The 26,902-nt window shown below is 41.8% G+C and overlaps 1 protein-coding gene across 3 annotated transcripts; it reads right to left on the reverse strand.

Moving 5' to 3' along the window:
- Positions 1-281: 281 nt before the first annotated feature.
- On the reverse strand, positions 282-24,951 carry trim46b (tripartite motif containing 46b). 3 transcript variants are annotated; one of them, XM_028036427.1, is made up of 12 exons: positions 24,516-24,950; positions 21,101-21,362; positions 20,835-21,024; positions 19,532-19,730; positions 12,820-12,966; positions 11,691-11,786; positions 11,061-11,314; positions 9,125-9,246; positions 8,662-9,000; positions 5,532-5,761; positions 4,758-4,825; positions 282-2,567 (listed from the first exon to the last, which is right to left on the reverse strand). In XM_028036427.1, exons 1-12 carry the CDS (start codon positions 24,606-24,608, stop codon positions 2,123-2,125), a joined length of 2,445 nt encoding a protein of 814 aa, XP_027892228.1. In that variant the 5' UTR covers positions 24,609-24,950; the 3' UTR covers positions 282-2,122. The 3 variants fall into 3 exon arrangements, with proteins under 3 accessions (XP_027892228.1, XP_027892229.1, XP_027892230.1); XM_028036428.1 differs by lacking the exon at positions 24,516-24,950 and adding an exon at positions 23,881-23,966; XM_028036429.1 differs by lacking the exons at positions 282-2,567; positions 4,758-4,825 and having other exon boundaries at positions 5,703-5,968; positions 24,516-24,951.
- Positions 24,952-26,902: the final 1,951 nt, after the last annotated feature.

A 26,902-nucleotide genomic window follows, 5' to 3' on the forward strand; every position in this document is an offset into this window, starting at 1 on the left:
GTTTCAGTTTTCTGGTTTCCATTGAAGGAGAAAATCTGGACCAAGATCTATTGGATTTGAATAATGCTTGTCAAAACATTTGTTTGCCAAATTTCCACATTTCCAGTTATCAATCTTTCCAAATATGAATAATTTTTACCATCCATTTAGGTGCAGATGCAGAAGGATTTCTCGCTGGTGTTTTGCTGCCCCCCAGTGGTGACACTTTTACACATCCTCACGTTAAAGAAGCTGGAGATAATTCAAATAAAAAACACCCACAAATAAGAGAAATCAGAAAGTGTAATTTAAACAATTTCACTTTATTCCGTGTTTATTTCCGTTGTTATACTTTAACAAACACTCTCTCAGAAGGTGAAGTTTACTCTGAATTAATCTGCTACTCTTTTCTTCATAAGTGTTGTTCATTCTTTTACAATCAAGCAAAAAAAAAAAAAAAAGCATATACTGTCAGCCCGCTATTGTAGGAAAATTAGACTCTCCTCCACACACTGTCTAACATCAGACTTGTGTTTGAAATACGAAACGCCAATGCACAAACAAAACTGTGAGAACTAGTGATTAGCTGTATACCGGAGGTATAATTGGAGCCTCTAAATGGCATAGTGCCTCATTGTTACTCTGTACCTCTAATTTAGCACATTTACATCCCATAAAGCAATAACTTTGGCTGAGGTCAAATGGCTAACAGAAGCTGTGGTGAAAAACATATTTACTTATAGAAGCAATAAAATCTTTTAGACTTTTTTCTGTAATGCACTTACACTGCACCTCTCACATTTATTGTTATCTCTGACAAATTATGTGTAAAAAGCCTTAAAATAGATCAGTTTTAAGCATAATCTTACACTGAACATCTCAGAAGAATCCAACATTTAATTTGAGTACATTAATCCAACAGAAAGCAAGAATCATAGTCTAGTTTTTACTAGACTCACATTAGTTAATTAGTTTGTTGAATATGCTTGACTTGATTTGTTTTTGTGCCTTGATTCTGATGCTGTTAAAAATGGTGGAGAACTTATAAAGCTGTGGGATTATTTCTTCTCCAAAGGCTGAAGAAACATTGTTAGCATGCATATCATCATTAACTAATTAAAATGTCAGTAAATTTTAAATAAACAAACATGGTGACAACTATGAGAAACATTACAAATTGGTCATCACTGGGGCTTTAATCTGAATTGTGATCCAAAGCATGTCACCAAATCAACACTGAAATTATTTAAATCTTACAAAAATCATTTAGAATCTGTGAGATGAGCCGAATAGATTAAATTATAAAGGAGGGTCCAAAACCTTGGAAGATTTAACAAGATTGTGCAAAGAGGAACGGTCAAAGATCCCTTTTTTACCCAGATTTTGGATAATTTCCTTCATTTAGTGCAGAATAAAATGCACTGTTGCCCCACACAAAGCACATACAATAGCGCCTATGCAGTCAGCAGGGGGCGCCAATTGCCCATTGACTGAACACGCAAATAGACAATAGAAAACTTTACGGTGCAACTGACAGCGCATCCTCTAAACCTCTTTTCAGTGCCACCCATTTACCAAAAGGTTGCTGTACAAAGTATGATTACCAATAATTGGTAATCATTTTGTTAAGGATAATTACACTCAAATTAAAGGTTGGATTTTTCTCTGAATTTCTGCTTAAGAGCTGGAAATATTTGAAGGCATTTCATTCATCCTTTCCAGAGGTGGCAATAAGTCAGGAGGGTACTGTATATGAAAAAAGGCAGACATTAAAGACAATCATAACAAAAGCCTATACATTATAGAGAAAACTGTGTTAAGCTTTTTATTCTTCCTTTTTTTTACATAAGCTTTATAGCTGTAAATGCAACATAGCCTGGCAACAAGTGCAAGCACTAAATGTATATAATTACAGACTGAGTGCTGGATTTACCAGACACCACTTAAGCAATAACTGTTGCAAAACTGCATGTAACAAAATGTAAGAAACATAATTACATTGCATATTTGTTGCTATAGAAACATCTTGTTTTTCTTAAATAAAATGGAATACAAAACAAAGAAATCGCTGAGATGTCTACCTTTTCGCTGTAGCTGAGTTAATACTTGCCAAATACATTCCAGATTACCGGCGGATCAGGGATCAGTTGTTGTTGTTGTTTAAATTGGTGACGCGGGGTTGGATGGTCACCCTCCTGACCGGCGTCTGGTCTGCATTGCGATTGGCCACCAGCTCCTGCAGCTGCAGGGCGCCTCCGCCGATGAAGCAGAAAGCAGGGCAGACAGGGCCGGAGCAGTCGACGTGACCCTCCCACAGGGGCCGCAGGGAGTGGGCGTCGTAGAAGGTGACACGCCCTTTCTCAAAGTCAAGGCACACGCCGAGTCGAGGAGGCAGCGGGTAGGTGAGGCCCGAGGGGACGTTGTTGTTGGTGAGTGGGTCTCGATTGCTGCCCCCGTGGTTGTTGTGGTGGTGGTAACTGTGCTGGGGCAGGTATATCTTACCCATGCCCATGGTGAGGAAGCAGAAGGGCGGCGCAGAGTCCAGGGCATCCTCTGCTCCACTGTCATGGCCGCTGTCTGGGTCGTAGCTTAATAAAAACAAACGCAGTGATGAATATTTCTGTATCTGCAACCAAACCTGCAGTGAAACGGAAAACTAGCTGCCCCTGAACTGACCCACCAAATGTTGATCAACTGGAACATTAATCAGCACATTCGCTTGTTTATTTTGATGATGGCATTTGACAACATTTTGTGTTTATTGCTTGTTCCAGTTACTGTATTATGTTTTTATGGTGTAGAGCACTTTGAACTGCCTTGTTGCTGGAATGTGCAGTACAGGTTAACATGACCTTAAATTCAACTAAACTGGTATTGCGACCCTTGGCAGCACCAACCTCCATCAAGCCTTTGTGATCACTGGCATGGGGTGTTTGGCATTGACATGGAGGAATTTTGTCTCACTCGTCTTTGCTGAAACTGCAGGATTTGAGCAATTAACTGGATTGTTTTAATTTGAGTATTTTTAAATTCATGCCAAAGTATCTGATAGTTTTAAGTCCAGACCAAATGTTTTTTTTGATTGTTAATTTATTTAATGAGTCATGCAGAAAGGTAACCTGCTGGTTTGATTTGCATTATGATCCTGATGTATAGCCCAAGTGCATTTGATATTAAGGTGTTGGAAAAATTAGTTTGTTAAAAGAACAACCAAGACAGAAATCACAAGAGTTAGTCTCTTTTAGATCTTTGTCTACTTCCATTGAGAGAAAATGCAACGAGTTTCACAGTTTGTCTGTCAAAACATTCTCTGACAAACAGGACATGGTCTTGTTTAAATAGTCTATGCCTTGTGCAAATAAGTAAAATGGGTTTTTTTGGAGCTTTGCCATCTCACAGACAGTCCTCACACCATAAACAGGAAACTAACTTATGAATTTCACCTCTATTATCAACTGTGATGCTGCCAGACTTACTGGAAACATGAGGTTAAATGAGCAAAATGGGATCTGAACAACAAATGAGTGAATGATAAATCAAAAAGGGTTTTGTAGGTTTTTAGTTGGACTGAGGGCAAAAGTGGCTCTTTGGATTGTAAAGGTTAGCAGCTCCTGCCTTAAGTCGTCATGTATACTATAAGAAATCCACTAGGAGTCACACATGAGCAGCAGCTACTCAGGTTGAAACAACCATCTGTCCATCGTCTCCATCAGGTATCATACTCAAGGCCTGGGGGCCAAATATGGCCCGCCATTGCTTTGAAAGTGGCCCTCTAGACTTATGCCAGTCCATCGCAGGACAAGATGGAGACACACTGGACAAACAACCATGCATTCACACCTTAACCCGAACACTAACCCAGCCCTGAGAAACATTTAGGGTAATGAATTCATCTTTAAGGGTTGTTTTTGGACTGTGAGAGGAGCTGAAACATACCAAACTAAACCTGAAAGATACGTTTAAAATTGAGCTCATTAATCACCTTGTCATTCTTTTGGGTTGAAATATTTGTGTTGAACTTTTCATCCATTCATTTTCCTCAGCTTATCTGACAGGTCACAAAGGAATGGATGGGAAACCCAGACATTCCTCTCCACAGAAACACTCCCAAATGTATCTATCTCCCAGACCAGAATAAATATATTGTCTCTGGTCTGACCCTGGGGGTTCCTCCCAGTTTGATGTGACCAGAAAATCTCCAGAGTGGAAAGGTTTTTACTATTTTCAGCTGGCTGGTCTCAAAGTGGGGAAGCAGTGGATTCTCTGACTTACCACCAGATAACAATAGTATTAGTAGTAGTTGTATTTCCTTAAAATCAAGTTTTTTATGTTACAACCATAAACATAGCTGCAATTTAATTGTGTTTAAATCAATAAAATGACAACAAATTGTCCTCCACTTTCTATTCTATTGGTCTATTGGTTAAAATGGACCAAATAGGGCATAAATGTAAAATTAATTTTAAAAAGGAAAGAAATATGTAGTTTCCAATTTTATTTGCAAACAAGCTTTTTTTTATTCTGTCAACCTAAGATGATATTTAGTTGAACCAACTCTTTTATAGTGTCTCTTCAGGGTTTGCGCATCTGCAGATTGATATTTCTATATTTTCTCTGCAAAATGGCTCAAGCTCAGACTGGTCAATGTTCTCAGCCTCTCCGTTCCATCTGAGTTTCTTCCCATTAACCCTGACCAGTTTTACTGTCCCTCAAAATCCACAGCATGATGCTGCCACCGCTAAGTTTCATAGTCTGGATTGTGTGTTTGCTGAACTCACCGAGGACTGGCCATGTCCTGTGGGAGGTGAAACCACTCCTGCAGTTTGGACTCCAACCCGACTCCAACCTGCTCAGCAAAATCAAGATGCAGCAAATGAGAAGTGACCAATCAGGAGGCCTCTTGTATTCAACGAGAAGTTTGAAACTGGATTTTTCAGAAACAATCCAGAATCTAAAAATAAATTAACACAAAAATCTATTGATTAAACTAAAATCTCTGAACTCCCTTGGAAATAGTTTTTCTTTTATAGTAGAAAACGGTTTTGTTTGTTTTGTTCACTCAAATCAAGTAAGATAGGAAGGACAAATTCATGAATAAATAACTGGATGGACAGTTCATCCATCCATATAATACTGAAAAAAATATTTTAAAGCTGTGACAATTAGATGGATTGATTTATAAGATCTACTGTCTGGAAATACCTTTTTACATGACCCCAAAAATATATCAAATTCTGGAGTTACCCTAAGCTCAATATTTTTAGTTTTAACTGAACAAAATCTGCCTTCAATGTCTTTTTGAGAGCTTCACTTCAACAAAACACAAAGAAAATACTTAAAATAACATAAATGCTACAATAATACTACAGTAGTTTGTTGCAGTTTAATTTAAAAGACCCTGAATGAAACCCTGCAAGAGAGAACTGATTGCAGTTCAATCTAACATGTGGTTCAATGGTAATTGCTGTTTAGGCTATGATGTAAATAAAAAGCATTAACAGTTGTTTAAGTTTATATGATTTCTCGATGTGGTGCAACTAGAATGAACATGCCTTTACAAGGTAGGATCCAGGCTCCACTGAGCATGCCCAGTAGTGTCTTCCTTGTGTAATGGCAACATCCCCCACCAGGAGGTCCGACGTGAGGTGGCAAGAGGTGAGGGCGTGGTCGGCGGCCTGCAGCAGGGAGAGACCGGGGACGCTTCGAGCCCCACGCTGCTCTTTGCTGACCACCAGTCGGTCAGCATGGAGACCCCAACGAGAGTCAAGGTAGAAATTAAGCACTGATAGAGAGGAGAAGGCAGAGAGAAGAGGAAGATATGGAGAGATCAGACTGAGAGTTATAAGAGAAGGCAAGGAGAAACATCAGATTTAGGAGCAGAGAGTGACAGAAGAAGAAGTTCAGGAGATAACAGTAGGAAAGTTGTGCCGATTTACTGCCAGAAAGCATCAAGAAGAAAAGAGCAGACATGCACCTCCTCCCATCAGCACTGCAAGAGAAAAACACATTGATCTTTACACCGATGACTCAGGGAGCCAAATAAACAGCAGTTATCACCACACAGCTCTTACAGAAGGAAGCCTGGTTGTTGGAAGGATAGCAGGAAGGGAAAACAGCCAACGGGGGGAACAGGGAATTCACCAGGCACACAAATCGACCCTCACGAAGCCCCGGATCTGAATCCGATCCATTTTGTTAAGCTCCATGTCTTAACAAAGTGCAAAACTCATCAGCGCTCGGACAGATCTTGGTTTGGGAGCTAAAATGGGATGGTCTTGTAACAGAGGATGACACAGGGGTGCAGAGAGGAGGGACAGGGATGAATGCACTTCTTACGTTCTGTGGGAGGCATGTAGGCTGGGCAGCGTGGAAGTAGCACAGCTCAAGATGACAAGTACAAAGCTGTGAAATGGAAATAAGTGAGGGAATAAAGAGCAAGACAGTGAGGATGTGTCGGTAGTGAGAAAACTGTTGCAGAAAAAAGGTGGATATGGAAAACGAAAAGACTCATTCAGTTTTTTTGTATTTCAAATTTTACTACTTTTAGGACTGTGCCGATTTAGAGGGACACTGTTATGTAAAATCAACTCTTTTGAGCTTTACGTCTTGTCATTATATTATTCCCTCGTCAAAAATGTACTTAGAGTGTTGTCTTGATTCTTTCATGAACGTTTAACCTTCATGGCAACCATTCAAATGAGCAAAAGACCTGGGTGGACCCAGCGCCACCTCCTTGGAGCTGCAGTTTTCAAGCTTTGGTTCTTTCGCTTCACAGAGCAGCGACTCCCCCACTGAGCTCCTTCAGACTAGCCAGCAGCAATTAGCACACAGTTAGTGGAACCACACATCTGTTAAGCTCAATATACGAGCTACTTCTCAGTGCAATGCTGGTAAAATCGTCGGTTTTACCAGCTCTTTCTGAAACTCCGTCTCAGAGTTTCAGAAAGATGGAGTTTCAGAAAAAGCTGAATTTTTTTCAAGAGACAGAGGCCTGATTTCAAGATGTTCAATTACAAAGTAAATTTTCTTTTAAGTCATATTTTGTATATATGAGGTTTTTATAAGATGTGAATGTAACTCAGTGACTTGATTGTGCTATAAAATGCCACTATGTAAATGGAAAACACACAACATGTCATATCTCTGGTAATTTGGATTCTTTGATTCTGTTGTTTTCCTTGTATTGATGTCTTATTTTGATTTATTTCTCCTCATTTCAGTTTATTCCCTCAGTTAGTTCAGATATTCAAGTTTTGGATTAGTTTTCTCGTTCTGGTTTATTCCTTCTGTTAGTTTAGATTGTTTTTTTAGGTGTTGGGTTTATTTTATTAGTATTTCTGTTTAGGCTTCCCTCGTGTGTCGTCTTTGTTTCAGTCAGGCTGCCATTCAGTCCCCTTGATGAGTTATTGACCTCATCAAGTTTCATTCCTCTCTTCCCAGCTGCAGTAAGTTTCTTTAATTTGTTGCTTTGTCATCTTCACTCCCTGCTCTGCATATCTACCTTGTGGACTCATTACTCTTCACTATTTCCTTCTGTTACTCTCCATGTTCCTAGTTACATATTTTTGTAAATTTCTTTTAGTTGAACATGGATCACATAACAATTCCCCTCTCCTACCTGCATTTTGGTCCTGTTCCAAACATACCAACTTTGACACAACAAAGTCAATGTTTTGGAGTAGCCATGCCTCGATCTACAGATTTAGATCAGAGCAGAAACGTTTGTGCCAGTTCAGTTGTATCACTTCTGTCAGAAAGAATGAGCCAAGACTATTCCAGAAAACTCTTGTGAGAGGATTGAGAAAGGAAACCCAAAACATCTGACTGAACTTATTTAGCAAGTAACAAGGAAATGAGTGGATATTCTGGGTTATCTTTGATTATTTTCACGTTTGACAAATAGTAACAACTTTGACAATCATAATTAAGTTTAATGCCAAACAGTATGAAATGGCCGTCTTTTTATACAGCCTTTGTAAATATCTGCTTTTAATTGGTGATTACTTGTACATTTAAAATCAGGATTGTGTCACAGAGCTTTTAATAAAATTTATGTGCAGAGGAATCAAGGATAAAGCAAACCAGTACTTGTTGTGGCAGGCAGTACATGCCTCTGTGTGGACACAGAAACTTTAAAGGTGCGCCCTTCACTTGGTGTAACTCTCTGTTTGTAGAGCTTAATATATCCTTCGTACTACTTGTTCACTGCATTTCATTTTGTTTCTGTTTCTTACAAAGTATTTTTGGTCATGTTTCTAGTGCAAATATCTTAGTACACTTGAAGTAAGATAAAAACCTACTTACAAGTAACTTCAACATGATATAGGAGTTTGTTTTAAGTCAATAATTCCTTAATATTTATAAAATCAAGTACTAGACGTAAGTGACGTAATCTATCAGTGGAAAAGGAAAAATGTATTTTTCCACTGGCATATTATTTCACCTGTAGCTACTATTTTTCATCAGTTTTTTGTAGTTAATAACTTCAAGCAAGTTTTTATATCTTGCTGAAAAGTTATTTCAGATGTACTAAGGTATTTGCACTAGCAGTTAGACCAATAACACTTGGTAGGATTTTGTGTTTTTGCACTTAAATTAATTTCATAAATTGTTTCACCCATTTTTCACGAACGTCTCTACAGAAATAGCCAATAAGAGGCGCTAACATGCGCGCTCCCCCACCTGGTGCAGGTGGGGTGTGCAGGTACACCTCCTCGCTGTACTCCCCATAACCCGCCTTGTTGCAGCCCCTCACGCGCAGGACGTACACGCTGTCCATCTCCAGCCTGTCGATCACGGCGCTGGTTCCGCTCACTTCGTCCAGCCGCTGCCAGCCCCATCTGGCGGCAGCGAGGCCTCCTCTGATCCCACCCCTTGAAGCTCCTCCGGGCACCACGCCTCGGCGGCGATACTCCACGGAAAAATGCCAGGCGGGCGCCGACTCCTGAGGCAGCCGCCAGCACAGGAAGAGCTGGTCGTACGCCAGAGAGCGCTGGGTGTCGATAACAGGAGCCAGAGGAGCTGAAACAAGAGCGTGTTCAGTGTTTACTTTTGTTCGTATTCCCTCAATTTCTCTTTATTTTGGTCTCTTTTATTTTTATATCCATGTATGTGGATGCTACCACATCACCATCCTCTTCCTCACCTTGGATGAAGTTAAGCTCTGTCAGGAGTTTGAGCTCTTTGGAAACATCCAGCTGGAAGTGTCTGAAGGACGGATCAGCAGCCAAAGTGAAATGCTGGAGATTCTCAATTGCTTTGCTCAACCTGGTTCAGTTCAAAAGCAAAAGAAAAAATAAACAATGTAAGAGGAGGGAAAGTGTTTACAGAATGCTTTCAACAGGAAGGATTAAATGGGCTAAATAAAAGACGAGACCACTGCTATTCTACGTTTTTATTACTCCTAACAAATCTGTTGAACAGAGCCAAAAACACCTCATCAGTTCTCTGAACATGTCAAACTCATTCTTTTCTGCAGAAGACAAACTACTCAAACATTGTCTTGTGGGTCAAGTATTGTCATTAAACCACTGAGCAATGTTTATAAGAAGATATGACTCAACCTTAGATTAAATAAATATTATGCATCATTTAGATTTAGAGATTAATGCAGCTTTTTAGATTGTTTTTCTTAGCAGTAAACGTCTGTGGCTTGTTTAAAGAGGAATCACATCACTAACGGCCACAGTGAGATTTGATCAATCATGTAACTCCAATGATTGAAGCAAACACATATATAATTAATCTAAAAGCTAAGCTAATTTTTTTTAAAGAAATCCACACAATATATAGTTTTTCCAAATACACCAAACAGCAAAAATCTACCTTTCAAAAAATTACCACATCATTTTTCGTGTTGTGGAAATAACATAAAATTAGTTTTATTATGTTAACTTTTTTCTTAGTTTGTTTCTCAGGAATCTAATGAATTTTGTTTTACTAAATCAAATTCACATAAATTACAATAAACAATGCTATTGAAAAATAGAGTTTGCTTTTGTAGCGCAAAAAATAACATTATTATTATTAACCCAGTAAATTTAGATCTTAGAAGAGTTTTTCTGATATAAAATTATTTTTAAAAATCTCTCAAAAAAAATAAACAATGTCAAATTAGAATCCATTTTTGAATAAAATTAATATGTTTAATATTATTGTTGAAAATCGGTTTATAGAAAAGTGTTAAAAAATAATGGTTCATCACAGACAATGAATGTGCAGCAAATAATGGAGTGTCCAGGTGAACTTCTTTGAAAACACCTGGAAATACTCTTACATTGACAGAAAAATCACAGATTTACCAAACTAACATTGTACAGTTTTACCAGGCATACAAATAAAACTGGTCAGTGATTATTAAAAGACTGGCAGCATAAAACTTGCTGACATTAAATCAAAACAGGTATGAGGAGCTGGGTTTAGTTGTGAATTCTGATACTAATAACGTTAAAATCACTGAATTTTAACGTTAATAAATGTTAGCCTGAACCAAAATCAGATTAAATTCTCCCAACATTAAGGTAAAATGTCTTTGTTTTAGTCTCATCTGCCCAAAAGGTCTTGGTCCAAATGTCTTTTGGTTCATTCAGATGTACTTCTGGTCAGATAAGTCTTTTCATCCCTCCAAAATAAGCCAAACACAACTTTAGTTTTTCCACACCTGTTCTGACTCAAACTGAAACATTTAACATGCTGGCAGAGATCTGTGGAGTCCGACATGGATCTGTTAGGTTTTTGTTAATTTTCTGGCGTTGCATGGTTTGATCTTAAGCCGAACCTGCTGTGATTTCTTCATGAGAACCTGGACAGCTGTTTTGATTAATTAATCATTTTTATCTCAATCCAGATAATTTAGAGATGGTCTTTTATCTCTTTTCAGATTGATAATAAGCAATATGTGCTTCTTAAAGCCTATTGCCAATGTGTTCTTTGCTTAATGTTTTGAGTAGAATGTTTTTTTTCTTGTGATGTATTTGGATCAGAGACAAAAAGATCAATTTGTAGCATCTTAATGTATATATTAACTCATATTTGTGTTGTCAACTCAAAGAGTGACACCAGAGCTGAACAAAAGAGAAAACCTGTTGTGTGTTTGGCGAGCGGCCTGCACGAAGCAGGGCTGGTCTGTCTCTCTCAGCAGCTCCTGGGTGAAAGCCATGAGCCCCGCATGTTCCATCAAGCCGCGTCTCTCCGCCACCTGAGCAGACAACGCCTCGCCGCGTTTCTGCCGCGCCGCCTCCAGGGCCTGGGTGAGCGAGGAGTGACGCTCGGCGAGAGCGGCCGTCAGGTCCCTGATGCTCTGGGCCAGCTGCTCTCTGGCCGACACGCTGTTCACCTGGTTGCACAAACCAGAGAGGAGTTCACAGAGCTAAAGTGGCTCCATAAGTTCAAATATAATCAAGTTCAAAGTTAAAAAGATTGGATGCAATGCAGGAAATGTAACACCCCTGCTAGGAAATACAAACATGTGATCATTGGTGTTTAAAAGCAAAGTAACAGATTCGATGCTTGAAAAATATATGAAAATTGATTAAAAGCGCAAAAGTAGCCAAAGGTGTGTCTGAGATATTTGACACTTTTTTCAGACAATTTTATAACTGATGTCAAACTATCAATAGCCTTCAAAAGTAGACCGTTATGTCTCAAGAAGAGAGAAACACACAGCCGCTTTAGGATGATTTTGGGATTTAACTGCTAAGTGTTTTCATCACCTCAGTCTGAGTGATGGCGCTCTCCAGCTGGGTGATCTGAGCCAGGACTGTGTCCTGGCTGGACAGGATGAAGTTCATCTCTTTAGTTATCTTCTCCTGTAAACATAAACAATAAATAACACACACACACAAGGTTACAGTTAAATACAAATGTTTTCATGGAACATTTTCAGATTTATCCTGGATAAACTTTGCCAGACTTATTTTCATTCCCAGTCATTTCTAGAGTGTAAAATACAAATGTTCGCTGTGAAATTCATGGCAGATTTATGTGCTGTTGGGAGGGTTTGGATCTGATATCAACAAAAACTAGAAACTGAAGGGAAGAACACGAGAACATAAGAAATGATGTGGGGGAGCGGAAAAAAGACAGGAAGAATACAAAGAAACAAATTCAGAATGACTAAAGAAAGGACAACCCAAAAAAAGGAACAAAGGATACAAGGAAAGAATGGAAGGAATCAAAAAACAGAGGACACAAGAAATTAAAGCAGAACAAAACATAGGTTTGAAAGATGAGCGGACACAAAAGAGGGATGGACAAACACGAAAAAGGAAGAATTCAACATTTACACAACAGAAGAGGGAATGATGTCTGAAATTAAATATTTTTTCTTTAATCTTATGTTTTATTTTAAACAATATATTGTAAACACCCATCAGACCTGTAAAACACCAAAATCAAATTTTATAATTCTCAGAGTTGCAGAGGAATAATTCATAATTCAATTCTAAAATCTAAATACAATCTTCAGCTTAACTACAGTAAGTGACATAAAATTCATTTTTAAATTGTATTTCTTACTCCATCTCAGTCATAGGAAGTGTTTCATTAATGTACAACATTGAATAATACATAATTAAAGTGCAATGTAATTTAAAAAGATAATCTTAGATTTTGTTTCCAATAATAATCACTTGTGATCTTTTAAAGTAGTTGTAATCAATGACTGAGATGTCACTTTGAAGGTCTGCAAAAATAAATACTATTTGGACTTGGCTATTTCGTACTGATTTTTTTTTGTTTTTATCCAGTACTTTCCATTTTACAAAATTAGGAGAAAGTTCGGCTCATCAGAAGTAAAACAAAGAAAAGGTGCAGTCAGAGCTGTGAATATTTGTACAAAACCTTAAGAGCTTGGTAAGCTTGTGCCACCGGGAGGATTTTGTGTCCAGTGTGGATCCGCCGCAGTTTGCAGAGCGGGCAGAGCAGCCGCTGGCAGGACCTGCAGTAAAACTGCAGCTTCTCCTGGTCGTGCTCCGTGCAGGTCAGAACCTGAGCAAAAGAACACAAACAGACCTGAACTAATACATGTTTAAAATACCATATCATCAAAAATGACATGCAATGTCAAGTATTATGCCTTTCGTTCTTGTTTTACTTAATATTTTTAAATATTCTGCTTGTGACTGATAAGTGATTCCGTCTGCAATTCACAAGTGAAGGCATTTAAAGGAAAATTGGCAGATTTTTAACAGAAATTTGCATGTATTACATAAAAAATAGGGACTGTGTGTTATATACCTTCATAAATTATAAAGGATCAAAGGCCTTTGTGCATGCAACCTGCATACAGTCTAAATATGATATATAGTGCTTTGCAAATTTTGTATACATCTTGAAGTTTTGTGAAGTTGTAAAAACAAAGTTCAATGTTCTGCTAAGAATTGCATGTGATGCATCAACATAAAGTATTGCAGAAATATTTATTTTTACAAATACAAATTTGAAAAGTGTTGCATGCAACACCAGTAAACACACTAGGCATGTTGAGTAGGAGTTCAAAGTAGGTTTCGGTTTTAAAACTGAATTACAAGCTCTGAACATCTAATAGCACACTATTCAATCCATTACCTGAAAACTAAAATGTCTGACATTTCAGTCCTACTGATAAAGGCTAAAGAGAACAGTAATCTTAATAATTGTCAGGGTCTGCATTTTGTTTCCGTTTTATTTTGGGTTTTTTTTGGTTTGAGTTTTTTTTTCCTGCCGTTGGGACTGGCATTCCTCATGACATCCACCAGAGGTCGCCAACAGACAGAGCCCCTGGAAGGCTGCTGAGTTCAACCCGTTTACACACCTGCAGCTTGTTTTGGAGGGCGTGGATTATGGATTTAAGCAGCAGCTCCTCTCCGTCTCATCGCCTGAGTGTTTGCTTACTTCGGTAACAACTCGTTCCAGAACTAGGCTCTCTGTGATCTGTTCCGCTCTAACCCTTTGTTGTCTTCCTCGTCAGATATCCTGCTGTTCTCTCGCGGTTCTGGCGAAGAGCAGTCCTCCCCGAGTTCAGTGTGCGCCTGTGCTCCCCTCGTTGTGGATTCCCTACCTCCTGTGTCCTCCCTCGACGCTGTCGGTGCTACCGGTCAGAAGCCACCCCTCGTGTGTCCACCCTTTCCTCTCGTCGATCCCTCTCTGGTGGAACCCCCCTCATTCCAAGTAAGACAGACTCTGGAATATTCCCGAAGGATTTTCTCCTCACTGCTCTGACCCTGCTTCTCCTGTTGGTAGCAAGACGACCCGGTCATCAGCACCAGGAGTCGCGTCCTGACCCCTCCCCTGACTTCAATAAACTGATTATTGTGCACTTAATCGTTCTCTCTGATTGTGTTCTTGCATGTGGGTTCGTAAAGTAAAACTCAACATGACAGAACACTCAGGCCAAGCTACGACCTCCGCAGACGCGATCAGAGGAGCGTTATCAGACCAACAAGCCCTCATTCAGCTCCACGATTCAGCTCTGAGAGAGCTGGGAAATCGCCAAGCTGAAACTAACCGACGATTAACTGAACTCTCAAATTTCCTACAGAATTCATTACCTCAGGACACAAATCAACCTTCTGTTTCCCCATCCGCGCCGTCATTAGCCCCGGATCCGCTCGTCCGCTCCGGCTTCTCTGAGGTCCGCCCTGCAACTCCAGATAAGTTTTCTGGTGACATCAAGAAGGTAACAGGATTTATCCTCCAATGCACCATTGTCTTCAACCATTCGCCACAGAGTTTTCCCAATGATGACCGTAAGATTTCTTATGTCTTATCCTTGTTGACGGGCCGAGCCTTAGAGTGGGCCGAAGCCCGGTTTACCACCGCAGTTAATTATGGATGTACCTACCCCGAGTTCCTAACTGAGTTAAAACAGGTCTTTTGCCAGGAGACGGAAGGAACATCCTCTTCCAGAGATTTGCACGGGTTAAAGCAGGGGCAGAAGAGTGTTTCTGATTTCGCCATAGACTTTAGGATCAAGGCGGCCGCATCTGGCTGGAACATGATAGCTCTCAAGAGCGCCTTTTTCCATGGGCTAAACGAGCAGATAAAGGACGAATTAGCCACATTGGATGAGCCAGAATCCCTGAACGATTTCATAAACTTATCCATAAGATTGGACAACCGAATCCGTACTAGAGCCAGGGAACGCACCCGTCGAGTTTCTTCTCCATGCACCTGTCTAACCAGTAGTCGTCTTTCTGCTCAGCACTCACCTCCTTCCCCAGCCCCATGTATGGAACCCATGCAAATAGGAAACACAAGGCTCACACCCGAGGAGCGTCAATGGAGGTTACGCTCCCAGCTCTGTATTTACTGCGGTGAGCTGAACCATGTGATTGCTAATTGTCCTGTACGTTTAAACCCGCAGGTCCGGCAGTGAAGGCGGGGAAACTGCCGGCACCGTCCACTCCTAAACCCCGTCTCACCTTCCCTGTCACCCTATTCGCCAACAATGACTTACTTTCTGTGTCAGTTCTCATTGATTCCGGTTGCGAACAAAATCTCATCAGTTCCGACATAATTCACCAGCTCTCCGTGCCTACTGAACCGTTACCAGTTCCTCTCCGTGTCGCTGCCCTGGACGGGAAGGGTCTACCCCAGATAACCCACCGGACCAAGCCACTACGCCTGCTAATTTCTGGTAACCACACTGAAGAGATAATTTTCTATGTGTTTCCCACTATCAGTTCCCCCATAGTTCTAGGATTCAACTGGCTATTCAAGCATAACCCCCAGATAGATTGGGTTGAGGGACGGATTACTTCCTGGTCTTCCAAGTGCCACACCACCTGTCTCCGTTCCGCTGTTCCTTCGCAGCCCACACGTTCCACGATGGATGAGGTGGATCCATCCGACGTCACCGCCGTCCCTAGTGAGTACCATGAACTCATCACTGTTTTCAGTAGGGACAAAGCCCTCTCTCTACCACCTCACAGACCATATGACTGTGCAATCGACCTCCTGCCTGGGGCCCCTCTACCTAACAGTAGACTGTATAACATCTCCAGGGCCGAACGCCAGGACTACATAAATAAATCCCTCGCTGCAGGTATTATCCGTACCTCGTCTTCCCCTTTGGGTGCTGGGTTTTTCTTTGTGGGGAAGAAGGATGGTTCTCTGAGGCCCTGCATCGACTATAGAGGCCTAAATCAAATCACCATCAAAAACAAGTATCCTTTACCCCTGCTCTCCTCTGCCTTCGAACCTGTTCAAGGGGCAACCGTCTTTTCGAAACTGGACCTTAGAAACGCTTACCATCTACTACGCATCAGGGAGGGCGACGAATGGAAGACCGCTTTTAAGACCCCTATGGGGCACTACGAGTATCTGGTCATGCCTTTTGGTTTGTCTAACGCCCCCTCCTTCTTCCAGGCCCTTGTGAACGACGTCCTCCGAGATTTCATTAATGTGTTTGTCTTTGTCTACTTAGATGACATCCTTATCTACTCAAGGACCCTGGTGGAGCACCAAGAACACGTCCGTCTAGTTCTCCAGAGGTTACTAGAAAATAAATTGTATGTGAAAGCCGAAAAATGCGAGTTCCACCGCCCATCAGTAACTTTCCTGGGGTACGTCCTTGAGAGCGGACAGATCAGAGCAGCAGAGGACAAGATCGCAGCAGTTCTGGACTGGCCTCAGCCTGAAACGCGTAAGCAACTCCAACGTTTCCTAGGCTTTGCCAACTTCTACAGGAGGTTCATCCGGAACTATAGCCAGATCGCTTCCCCCCTCACAGCTCTCACCTCCACAAAGAGGGTGTTTAGCTGGACTCCACAAGCCGAGGCCGCCTTCACTGAACTCAAGTCGCGGTTCTCCAAGGCCCCGGTCCTGGTTCAACCCGACCCAAGCAGGCAGTTTGTAGTGGAGGTTGACGCATCCGATATTGGGGTGGGGGCCGTTCTGTCCCAGATCACTGCGCAGGATCAGAAGTTACACCCCTGCGCTTTCTTTTCCCGCAGACTCTCTCCAGCTGAGAGGAATTACAATGTGGGAGACAGAGAATTGCTGGCTATAAAACTGGCTTTGGAGGAGTGGCGTCACTGGCTGGAGGGAGCAGAACACCCCGTTCTAGTCTGGACCGATCACAAGAACCTGTCCTACCTCCAGTCAGCTAAACGATCCAACCCACGCCAGTCTCGCTGGTCTCTGTTCTTCGCACGCTTTAACCTTTCCATTTCCTATCGTCCAGGTTCAAAGAATGTAAAGCCAGATGCTCTGTCCAGGATACACTCCCCTGACGATTCGGAGGAAAGCCTGGCTCCCATTCTCCCGCCTAGTTGCACAGTCGGAGGAGTAACGTGGGAGATGGAGGACATCCTCCGCCAAGCGCACCAGACCGAGCCTCCTCCTGAAGCCTGTCCTCCAGGTAAACAGTACGTTCCCTCCGCTGTCCGTGCCCGCTTCCTACAATGGATTCATGCCTCCAAGTTCGCCGCTCACCCTGGAGTCAGTCGCACCATAGGGTTGGTCAATCGCAGGTTTTGGTGGGGATCAATACACAAGGACGTTAAGGAGTATGTCTCCGCCTGCGCAGTCTGTGCACGCAACAAGTCGTCCAACCGACCCCCTGCTGGCCTCCTACAGCCATTACCCATACCAGGACGACCATGGTCCCACATCGCTGTCGACTTCGTCACCGGACTCCCAAGGTCCAAAGGTATGACCACTATTCTCACAATCATCGACCGTTTTTCCAAAGCCTGTCATCTTGTCCCCCTACGCAAACTACCCACCGCTGCTCAGACAGCTAAACTACTCATCAAGCATGTTTTCAAGCTGCATGGGATACCCCAGGAGATCCTCTCCGACCGCGGGCCCCAGTTTATCTCGCAGGTCTGGCGTCAGTTCTGCTCCGCCCTGGGAGCCAGGGTGTCTCTCAGCTTCGGGTATCATCCCCAAACCAATGGGCAGACTGAACGTATGAACCAGGAGCTGGAGGCCGCCCTGCGATGTCTCACCTCTACCAACCCTGATGATTGGGCTCCACACCTTCCGTGGGTAGAGTATGCACATAACTGCCACACGTCTGCAGCTACTGGTCTCTCTCCCTTTGAAGTAGTCCTGGGATACCAACCTCCTCTCCTCCCGGCTGACGAAAGTAACATCTCTGTCACATCGGTCCAGCACCACATTCGCAGGAGTCACAAGATCTGGAAGGACACCGTCTCCGCCCTCAACAACTCATCCGCCAGTAATAAACGACTCGCTGACCGACTTAGGATCCCTGCCCCGACATACTCCGTGGGGCAGAAGGTATGGTTGTCAACACGTGACATTCCCCTTAAATCTATGTCCAGGAAGTTGTCCCCTAGATTCATCGGTCCTTTCGAGATACTGGCGCTCGTGGGTCCCGCGGCTGTGCGACTCCGACTCCCTTCATCCATGCGTATCCACCCGACCTTCCACGTGTCCCACATTAAACCTGTTCTCTCCAGTGAACTTTGCCCTCCGGCCGAACCCCCTCCTCCCTCCCTGGACGGGCGGGGCGACGCCATTTTTGCCGTCCGTCGGCTAGTGGCCTCCCGGCGGCGGGGTCGGGGCTACCAGTACCTCGTCGACTGGGAGGGCTACGGCCCTGAAGAACGTTCCTGGGTCCCGGGATCGTTCATTGTGGATAACACCCTCATTAGGGAGTATTGGGACTCTCAGCCCTCATCCTCTGCTCGGCCGCCAGGTGGCGTCCGTTGAGGGGGGGGTACTGTCAGGGTCTGCATTTTGTTTCCGTTTTATTTTGGGTTTTTTTTTGGTTTGAGTTTTTTTTTCCTGCCGTTGGGACTGGCATTCCTCATGACATCCACCAGAGGTCGCCAACAGACAGAGCCCCTGGAAGGCTGCTGAGTTCAACCCGTTTACACACCTGCAGCTTGTTTTGGAGGGCGTGGATTATGGATTTAAGCAGCAGCTCCTCTCCGTCTCATCGCCTGAGTGTTTGCTTACTTCGGTAACAACTCGTTCCAGAACTAGGCTCTCTGTGATCTGTTCCGCTCTAACCCTTTGTTGTCTTCCTCGTCAGATATCCTGCTGTTCTGGCGAAGAGCAGTCCTCCCCGAGTTCAGTGAGCGCCTGTGCTCCCCTCGTTGTGGATTCCCTACCTCCTGTGTCCTCCCTCGACGCTGTCGGTGCTACCGGTCAGAAGCCACCCCTCGTGTGTCCACCCTTTCCTCTCGTCGATCCCTCTCTGGTGGAACCCCCCTCATTCCAAGTAAGACAGACTCTGGAATATTCCCGAAGGATTTTCTCCTCACTGCTCTGACCCTGCTTCTCCTGTTGGTAGCAAGACGACCCGGTCATCAGCACCAGGAGTCGCGTCCTGACCCCTCCCCTGACTTCAATAAACTGATTATTGTGCACTTAATCGTTCTCTCTGATTGTGTTCTTGCATGTGGGTTCGTAAAGTAAAACTCAACATGACAATAATACTAACTCTGGAGCAATCATATCACTGTACATCACCCCAAGGCACATCATCCCCACAGTGAAACATAGTGAAGGCAGTATCATGCCGTGGGAAGTAAAGTAAAGCTGATGGAGAGTAGAGATGAACTCTCTAAATGAATGAAAGTCAGGAGTGTCTAACCTTTGGTCTGAAATTGAGTGTCGGTTGGATGTGTTCGTGTTGTGCTCGGGGCGTTCCCCATGGGTGATAGAGCTTGAAACACTCGTTGCAGAAATTTGACCGGCAGTCAGCACAGCCCTTGGTGGCCTCCAGAGTTTGAGGAGGCTTACAGAACTGGCACATCACAGCAACACTCCCCAGGCTCACTGTGTGTCTGTACCTGGTGTAAGAGTACAAAATAAGCAATTCAGAAATTATTTATTGAAGGTGATTTATTATGCTTTCTGGAACAGGTTAGGATATATCTATGAGCTTTACAAAACATGTTTATTACATTTTTTTACACAAAATTATTCTTAGATCATGAGATTTTAATCTGGTTCCTTTCAGAATTAGATATTTTGGGGCCTGTTATCACTTTAAATTCAACTAAGCCCTTCAGCCCCTCAAAACTCAACATTTATACCTGCAGTTGAAAATGGCTGAAAACAGATGTGCAATTTTACAACCGTACATCTTTGAAAAGCAGAAGTTGAGGTTCCTGCACAAGTAACAACAATGTACCAAGTGGTTTCTGGGTGGTAAAGCACCAACAAAGCCCTTGTCTTTTCCACCAGCAACGTTCAGCTGTAAAAACCAGCTGACCAAATGTGTTCTAGCTCCGCTCGGGTTGCTAGGTGATGGGCCGAACTCTGCTGAGGTTGCTAGGTAATGGGCAGCGCTAGCTGGAGGTTTTTGAAATGACTAATTTTCCAGACACCAAAACTTATTGCTAAAAAATGGCTGGGTGTTTTTTAAGTGCCAGGGCTGTTTTCAAAAGCAGTAAAGACACAAATCAAAGTACAAAACGTGTTAAATGTGAATTTTACATCACAAGTCCCCTTTAAAGGATGATGTTAGCCTCTCTTTATTGTGTAGCTGAACCCCCAGGTCAACTGAGACAAATGTCATTTTTATTTTAAAAAAAAAAAAATCAGACTGTTAATTGGCTGTAAAACATTAAGTGTTGGAACAAAGAATGTCACAAGCAGCAACAAATACTGTACGGGGGAAAGTGAACTGTAAGCTGCTAGACTGTGGAAAAACAGTCATTAAATGTAGCCACTGTACAGTATATTGTAGTGCACAATGTGCAAGATTTTTTCACAGTTCAGCTCCAGCTGAATAATGAAATCTGGACATGATTCCACACCTCCTTGGTTTTATTAGCACACAGCATCACTCCTTGATCATATTTTTTGTCAAATTTTCACAGCCTTCAAATGATTTTTTTTTTTCTAGTTTTGGACTTTTCCTGACTCTGTAGGGCCCTTGTGATAATTACCTCTCCACAATGCGCTCCAATGTGAGGTTGCGGAGACAGTCAGTCAGGCCCTTCTCGCTCAGCTCAACATCCCGGCCGCAGGGGACGCAGGGGAACATCATCACTAGAGGAGGGCCCTCCTTACGCCGTCGCCCTGGATACGTCCCGTGTCCGGGAGAGCGAGGCATGGATGGTGAAGGCGGATGGGGGCCTCAAGCCAAGCCAGAAGACCAGTTAAATTTAAGCTAAAACAGGAAATGAGAACAAGTAGAGTACACTCTTTGTACCTGATCGCAGCACTCGGTCAATGGGCCGCTGCTCGTGTTTGGGAGTGGGCCGGCGTGCTTGACGAGGAGAGCGAGTGTTGGGCGTGGAGGCCGGAGAGTTGGGCTCCGGGGGGAGCTCTGGGGGTGGGTAGCCATTGGCCACCAGGACCTCTGAGGCACACATCAAGCAGACGCTGTGCTGGCATGGCAGAACCACGGGCTGCTTGACGATCTCCTTACACACAGGACAATGCAACTCGTGCTCCAGACTCTTCATGTTGGACTGCAGGGAGAAAGGTTACGAGACATTTAGTAATCCAAAAATGAAATGAGAAACGTGGAAATGAAAAATATTGGGAACAGGCTTTAGCTGAAAATGTTTTCACTAAGATGTAACCAGTAATTACTGAGGTTAGGGAATAAAACTGTACCATACAGCTGCCACTGGGCACTAATCATGTTAATTATAGATAAAGATCAAATATTAAATATTCAGCCTCTGCATTTCTTATATAACAGTATCCTGCATGAACAAGAGCAGCTTGACCAAATTCACAATATGCTTTATAGTTCTATTAAATTAACCTTATTTTTATTATACTTTGCATGTAAATGTGGTGCATTAATTATACCAGCAGAACTAAGATGTGAGACTAAAATGCAAACAAGTATGAACTGCAGCTGCATTATTGCAGCAATGTGATGTAAATCTCTATGCAGGATAGAGTGGATTTTATTTTATCCCTGAACCAACACTCCTGTTTTCACGTTTAGAGCTGAAGAGTGGGAACGCAGGTCAGCTGAAGCACATGAATTTGACAAAAAATGCAGTAAATGTGTTAACAGCTTGAAAACCCGAACCCTTGTTCTACGCTTCACTTCTTTGGGCTCTCAACTATTGAGAAACAATTTCTTCCTGGAACTGTGGACTCTCTTGAGGTTTTAAATTTTACCCAATCGCTAACGTTTAGCTGTGACCCATGTAAAGCGCCAGCTCGATGCTATGAAGCTTACCGGAAATTGCCTGCACTGTAAACAACCATCCTCCACTGCGAAGAGAGAAGAGCCGATCTGATCAATGTTAATTCACTATTTGGAAGCGTGACCAACTCACACTCATGTCAGCGGTTCATTCACTTCTATGCTGCCATTGCTACAACTGAAGGCAGACTACAATTCTGAAACAGCGCAGAAAGTCAACAGCATCGTTCACAACTTCTCCTTCTGTTCGCTGAAACTCTACCGAAGAAATCCAAGTCAATGGGAGAAATCCCAGACAGATTAGTGAAGAGAAATTAGAAGCGAGTGGATTAGCATATGACTGCTACTGCTCATCCTTCACTGCTACTGCTCATCCTTCACTACTATCTCCATCATCTCTACCTCTTCTGTCTCTACTTCCATCATTCTTTAAGTCTTTCATCCGTAATCTCTTATCACTATCTCCTTCATCTTAATTCCGCATCAATCCCTCCTCCCTACCTGCCTTCATCATAACTAACCCTCCTTGCTGTTGTGGGGTAACTGTCAGAAATTATAGCCACACAAACACAAATCCTGCTCTTGAAAAAAATACCATTTGTAATACACTTCATAAGGCCACTAGTCACATAAAGAAGTGTGATTTGTATCACTAAGCTTCACACAGTAACTGTATTTTCAGATTTATTGGTATTTATTGATGCTTTTATTGAAAAAAGTGAGGGGAAAAAATAGCAAAACTACAGTTTTGGGTTTTTTTAAACATAATTAATAGAAATTTATCTTGACAACTATAAATAAAAATTCTTATCATGATAAGAAATTTATCACGATAAATAATAAACATTACGATACTGACCTTTCATCTCCTACCTCCCTTTGTCCCTATTGGCATCATCCCAATCTCCGTCTTCATCATCCCAATTTTCCCTATCCTGTATTCTTGTCTCATTCATCCCTCATCCCCTCCTACCTCACTCTTCATCGTTGCATCCATTAGGGCTTTTAGCAATCCCCTGGGTATCATCTCTGGGTCTTTATCTGTCTGAGGCAGAACCCCCTGTCTGAGTCACTCCATCTGAAACCCAGATGGAGTGACTTCTCTTCATCGTTGTGCTCCAACCTTATGAACAGGCTGTGTTTGCAGGACACTGTCACATCTTATTACGTCTCTCTCTGACATGCTTCAGTAGATGCCCTTGACACACACCCTCAACCTGAAAGCAAAACTGTTGCAGGTCCGCTGCAACCATCTCACTCACCATGAATTAACTTCAAGCAGAGGACGAGACTGACTGAATGTGCTGCACAGGGGAATTTGGTAATTTTGTCACTGCTGTATGATGTGATGGAGGAAAGAAAGCAGGGCAGCTCATCTCGGCACACAGAAGTGGCCACAGGAGGCCATGCAGAATATGGCAGGACAACAAGAACCGGTAGCATGCAGACTGATGAAACCTGCATCTTTCTAGACATAAAATAATAGAGCTGCAGATGTACTGACTAAGACTGAATTAGCCTTTGCACCTGCAAATAAATCTAAGCTAGCACAATTTAAAGCACACTGTTGGAATCAGTAAAGAATGTGGAATCACCAACTTTATCCTTCAATCCACCTTTTTTTTTTTTTTTTTTTTTTTTTGCCATTCTCCAATGTCAGCTCCGGCCTGTCTGTCACCTCCTCCAGCATTCACATTTCAGACCGTGTTTTCTCCTGCAGACTACAGTAACCACTGCGAACTGGGACCTCTCTGCCTCCTTCTTAAGACGGTCAGTGCGCATTGCTGCTGGTGAGGGCGTTAAAGCAGGCGCATCCTTACCTTCACCTGGAATCTGGGCGCCATGACGGCAGGACTATACGTGCTTATAGTCACTGTATCTCCCCGCATGAGGAGAGCGATTTCGCTCTTGGAGAGGAGGGGAGGGGTTTGAGGCGTTACATCGCCAGAGAGGAGGTGTGAAAAAAGGCACCGTGCACACACATAAGTGCAGGTCTGCCTGCTCTATTTCTACTCTCAGATCTCTCGCTCTGGCCATCGCTGCTGAACCTGACCGCTTCTAGGGTTGGGGGGGAAAAAATCCCTCCATTGCACACCGTTCGCGTTTTTGCCCCTCAGCAGCAAGCAGGAGTCCTGCATCCGGTCTCCATGGAAACAAACATCCAAGGAACCCAACGAAAAAAAAAAAGAAAGAAAAAGAAACGCGTGGTCTCAGTCACCATTTTACGTTTAAAAATGTGCACATTTTGAAAATACTTTACGATCTGATCCACATCAATCACACAACCCAATTATCGCTGGACAGAACCAAAATGTATTGATTCGTGGTTTCATATTAATCTGCGCGCAAATACTATCCCTTTAAAGCAATTTTCACCGTGCAATCAGCATAAAAAAAGTACTGATTTTCTATGTACATCTCGAGACAAATCCAAATAAAACCTTACGATACTCACGCTGATCCGAGCCAAGGCTTCCATCGCTGATGAGGCTGTTTTCACATCCATCTCTGCCACATGAAGAAAATAGCTGCCCCCTGCTTTCATCATCTGGATACAACTCGACACGTATCCAGACCGCAGATCTTATAGTGCATGTTAAAAACACGATAAAAAATAATTAGAATTGTTTATCCGGAGAAAAGAAGCAGCTAATCATCAATCCCGAAAAGCCAATCTTGCGTGTTAGGTTTTTTTTTTCTCTCTCTCTCTCTCTCAAATGATGCGCACGGATAAAAATAAGCATGTTGGCATAACGTCACATCATGATGCGTTTAGATAAAAAAAAAAAAAAAGAAGAAATATTTACTGCCAATGTAATATATCCACGCTGAGTATTAGCCGATGCCTGTAGCTTTATTCCTCACCCAGACATCCCGCCTCTCATCCCAACCCTTCCCGCACCGGATGCCGTCAAACGATGTGGCACACAGCGGGGAGAGAGCTGGACAACACTGGAAGAGAGAGGAAATGCTCTGGGGTCTTACATGTGTTGTTTACATTCAGACCGATTAGTTATTATTATTATTATTATTAATAATAATAATAATAATAATTTTACTTTTTACTGAGTCAGAAGTTAGACCAAGATTTTTTGGGGACCTAATCCTATTTTTATTAGGGGCCCCTCATGTCAACGTGCCAACATGCATCATTATTCTTGAACTGCTCTACTATGTGTAGCATACCAGCTATAATGGGCTTAATTTGTCATTAGCTTACATCATACCTGCGATATTATGGTTATTGATTTGAACCCGAGAGGGGTAACAAACAGAATAATTAGGATTTTGACATGTAGAAAGGTATTTAAATGTCCCGGAATATTTATACTATTAGAAAGTAACATCAGCAGACAAACATTGAGTGTACAGTACACAAGTTAGGAAGTTTAATTATATTTCCCCAACAGTGGAAACACTGTATGTACAGCTCTGTAAAAACTTAAGAGCTCACTGCACTGAACAACATTGAAAACCTCTTGGTTATTCCACCAATCATTGATTTCTGAACTCTTCCTGAGTTAAAACATTAGTATTGTTGTTTCTAAATTAATATGAACTTGTTTTCTTTGCTTTATTTGAGGTCTGAAAACTCTGCATCTTTTTGTTATTTTGACCATTTCTCATTTTCTGCAAATAAGTATTGGAATTTGCTTGGAAATTCAGAGACATGTTGTCAGTAGTTCATAGAATAAAAGAACAATGTTCATTTTATTCAAACATAAACCTATAAAGTGTAAAATCAGAGAAACTGATCATTTTAAGTTTAATTTCTTACAGATCTGTAGATATATATATATCAGGATAAATTTTGATGCCCTTCAACAAGTCATGAAAGAAGTAAAGAAGATAAAATAAGACTGAGCAGCTCAAAAACCACAAATAACTTTAAATTTTTGGTTTGACATTAAATAAATTAAACCTTTTGCTGCCAAATCTTTTTGCAGATCTGTCATTCATTTGTTTTTTATTTTTGGAGGTGTAGAAAAACTTAAAATGTGACTAAAACCGGTTTGGTGGAGATTTATTAAACATGTTTTGTGCACAAACTCGCTAAAATTAGTAATTTACATCGCATTCAGATGAGTGGAAATGTGCACTAGATTAGGAGTAGATTAACTACATCTTTAATTATATCATCCTTTTGTAAAATTTCTGGATGCTCTACCCTCTGACTTCACTGGATGAAGAACAATATTTTTTTTTTTATTTATTTTATTTTTATATTTATAGTGAATCTCCTGATGTTTCTGTATTCCCTGTTCACCAGTCTCTCTCTTTTCCAACATTTCTGCATTCAACTGCAGGGACAAACAAGTAACTTTATTATCTTTTAGAGGAAAAAGGTGTCATAAAACCAAACCACTTCCTATTTTGTCACTCTCCTAGAGGTGACAAAATAAATTAAACAAAATGTAAATGTACTTTCCAAAACATTAAACATATTATGCCCATAGCAAAAGGATTTGACCTTGCAGATTTCATTTTTGAGTTTTTCAAAAGTGTTACCATACAAACTGGAGGAAATTAGCCTTACAAAATTCATCCAGATGAAGTACATACAATAAGTTTAACACTATAATTTTTTCTCTTTGTAACAATTTTATTTGTAACAAAATAAAATTTTGATTAAAATATCAAATATCAACCAAAAAATTCTAAATTATGCTCATTAAGATCCAATAGACTGAATCGTTACAGACTGATATCCTTTGTAGAGAATGTAAATCCTCAAAGTGAAAAATAAAATAAAATAAAATCCTAATTGTGATCTAATTTTATGCAATGTTATATTTTCAACACGAGGTGGTGCTAAACTCAAACGTCTTTTTCTCTCAAAAG

This window comes from Xiphophorus couchianus, chromosome 13, assembly GCF_001444195.1.
Source record: "Xiphophorus couchianus chromosome 13, X_couchianus-1.0, whole genome shotgun sequence".
Lineage (NCBI taxonomy): Eukaryota > Metazoa > Chordata > Actinopteri > Cyprinodontiformes > Poeciliidae > Xiphophorus > Xiphophorus couchianus.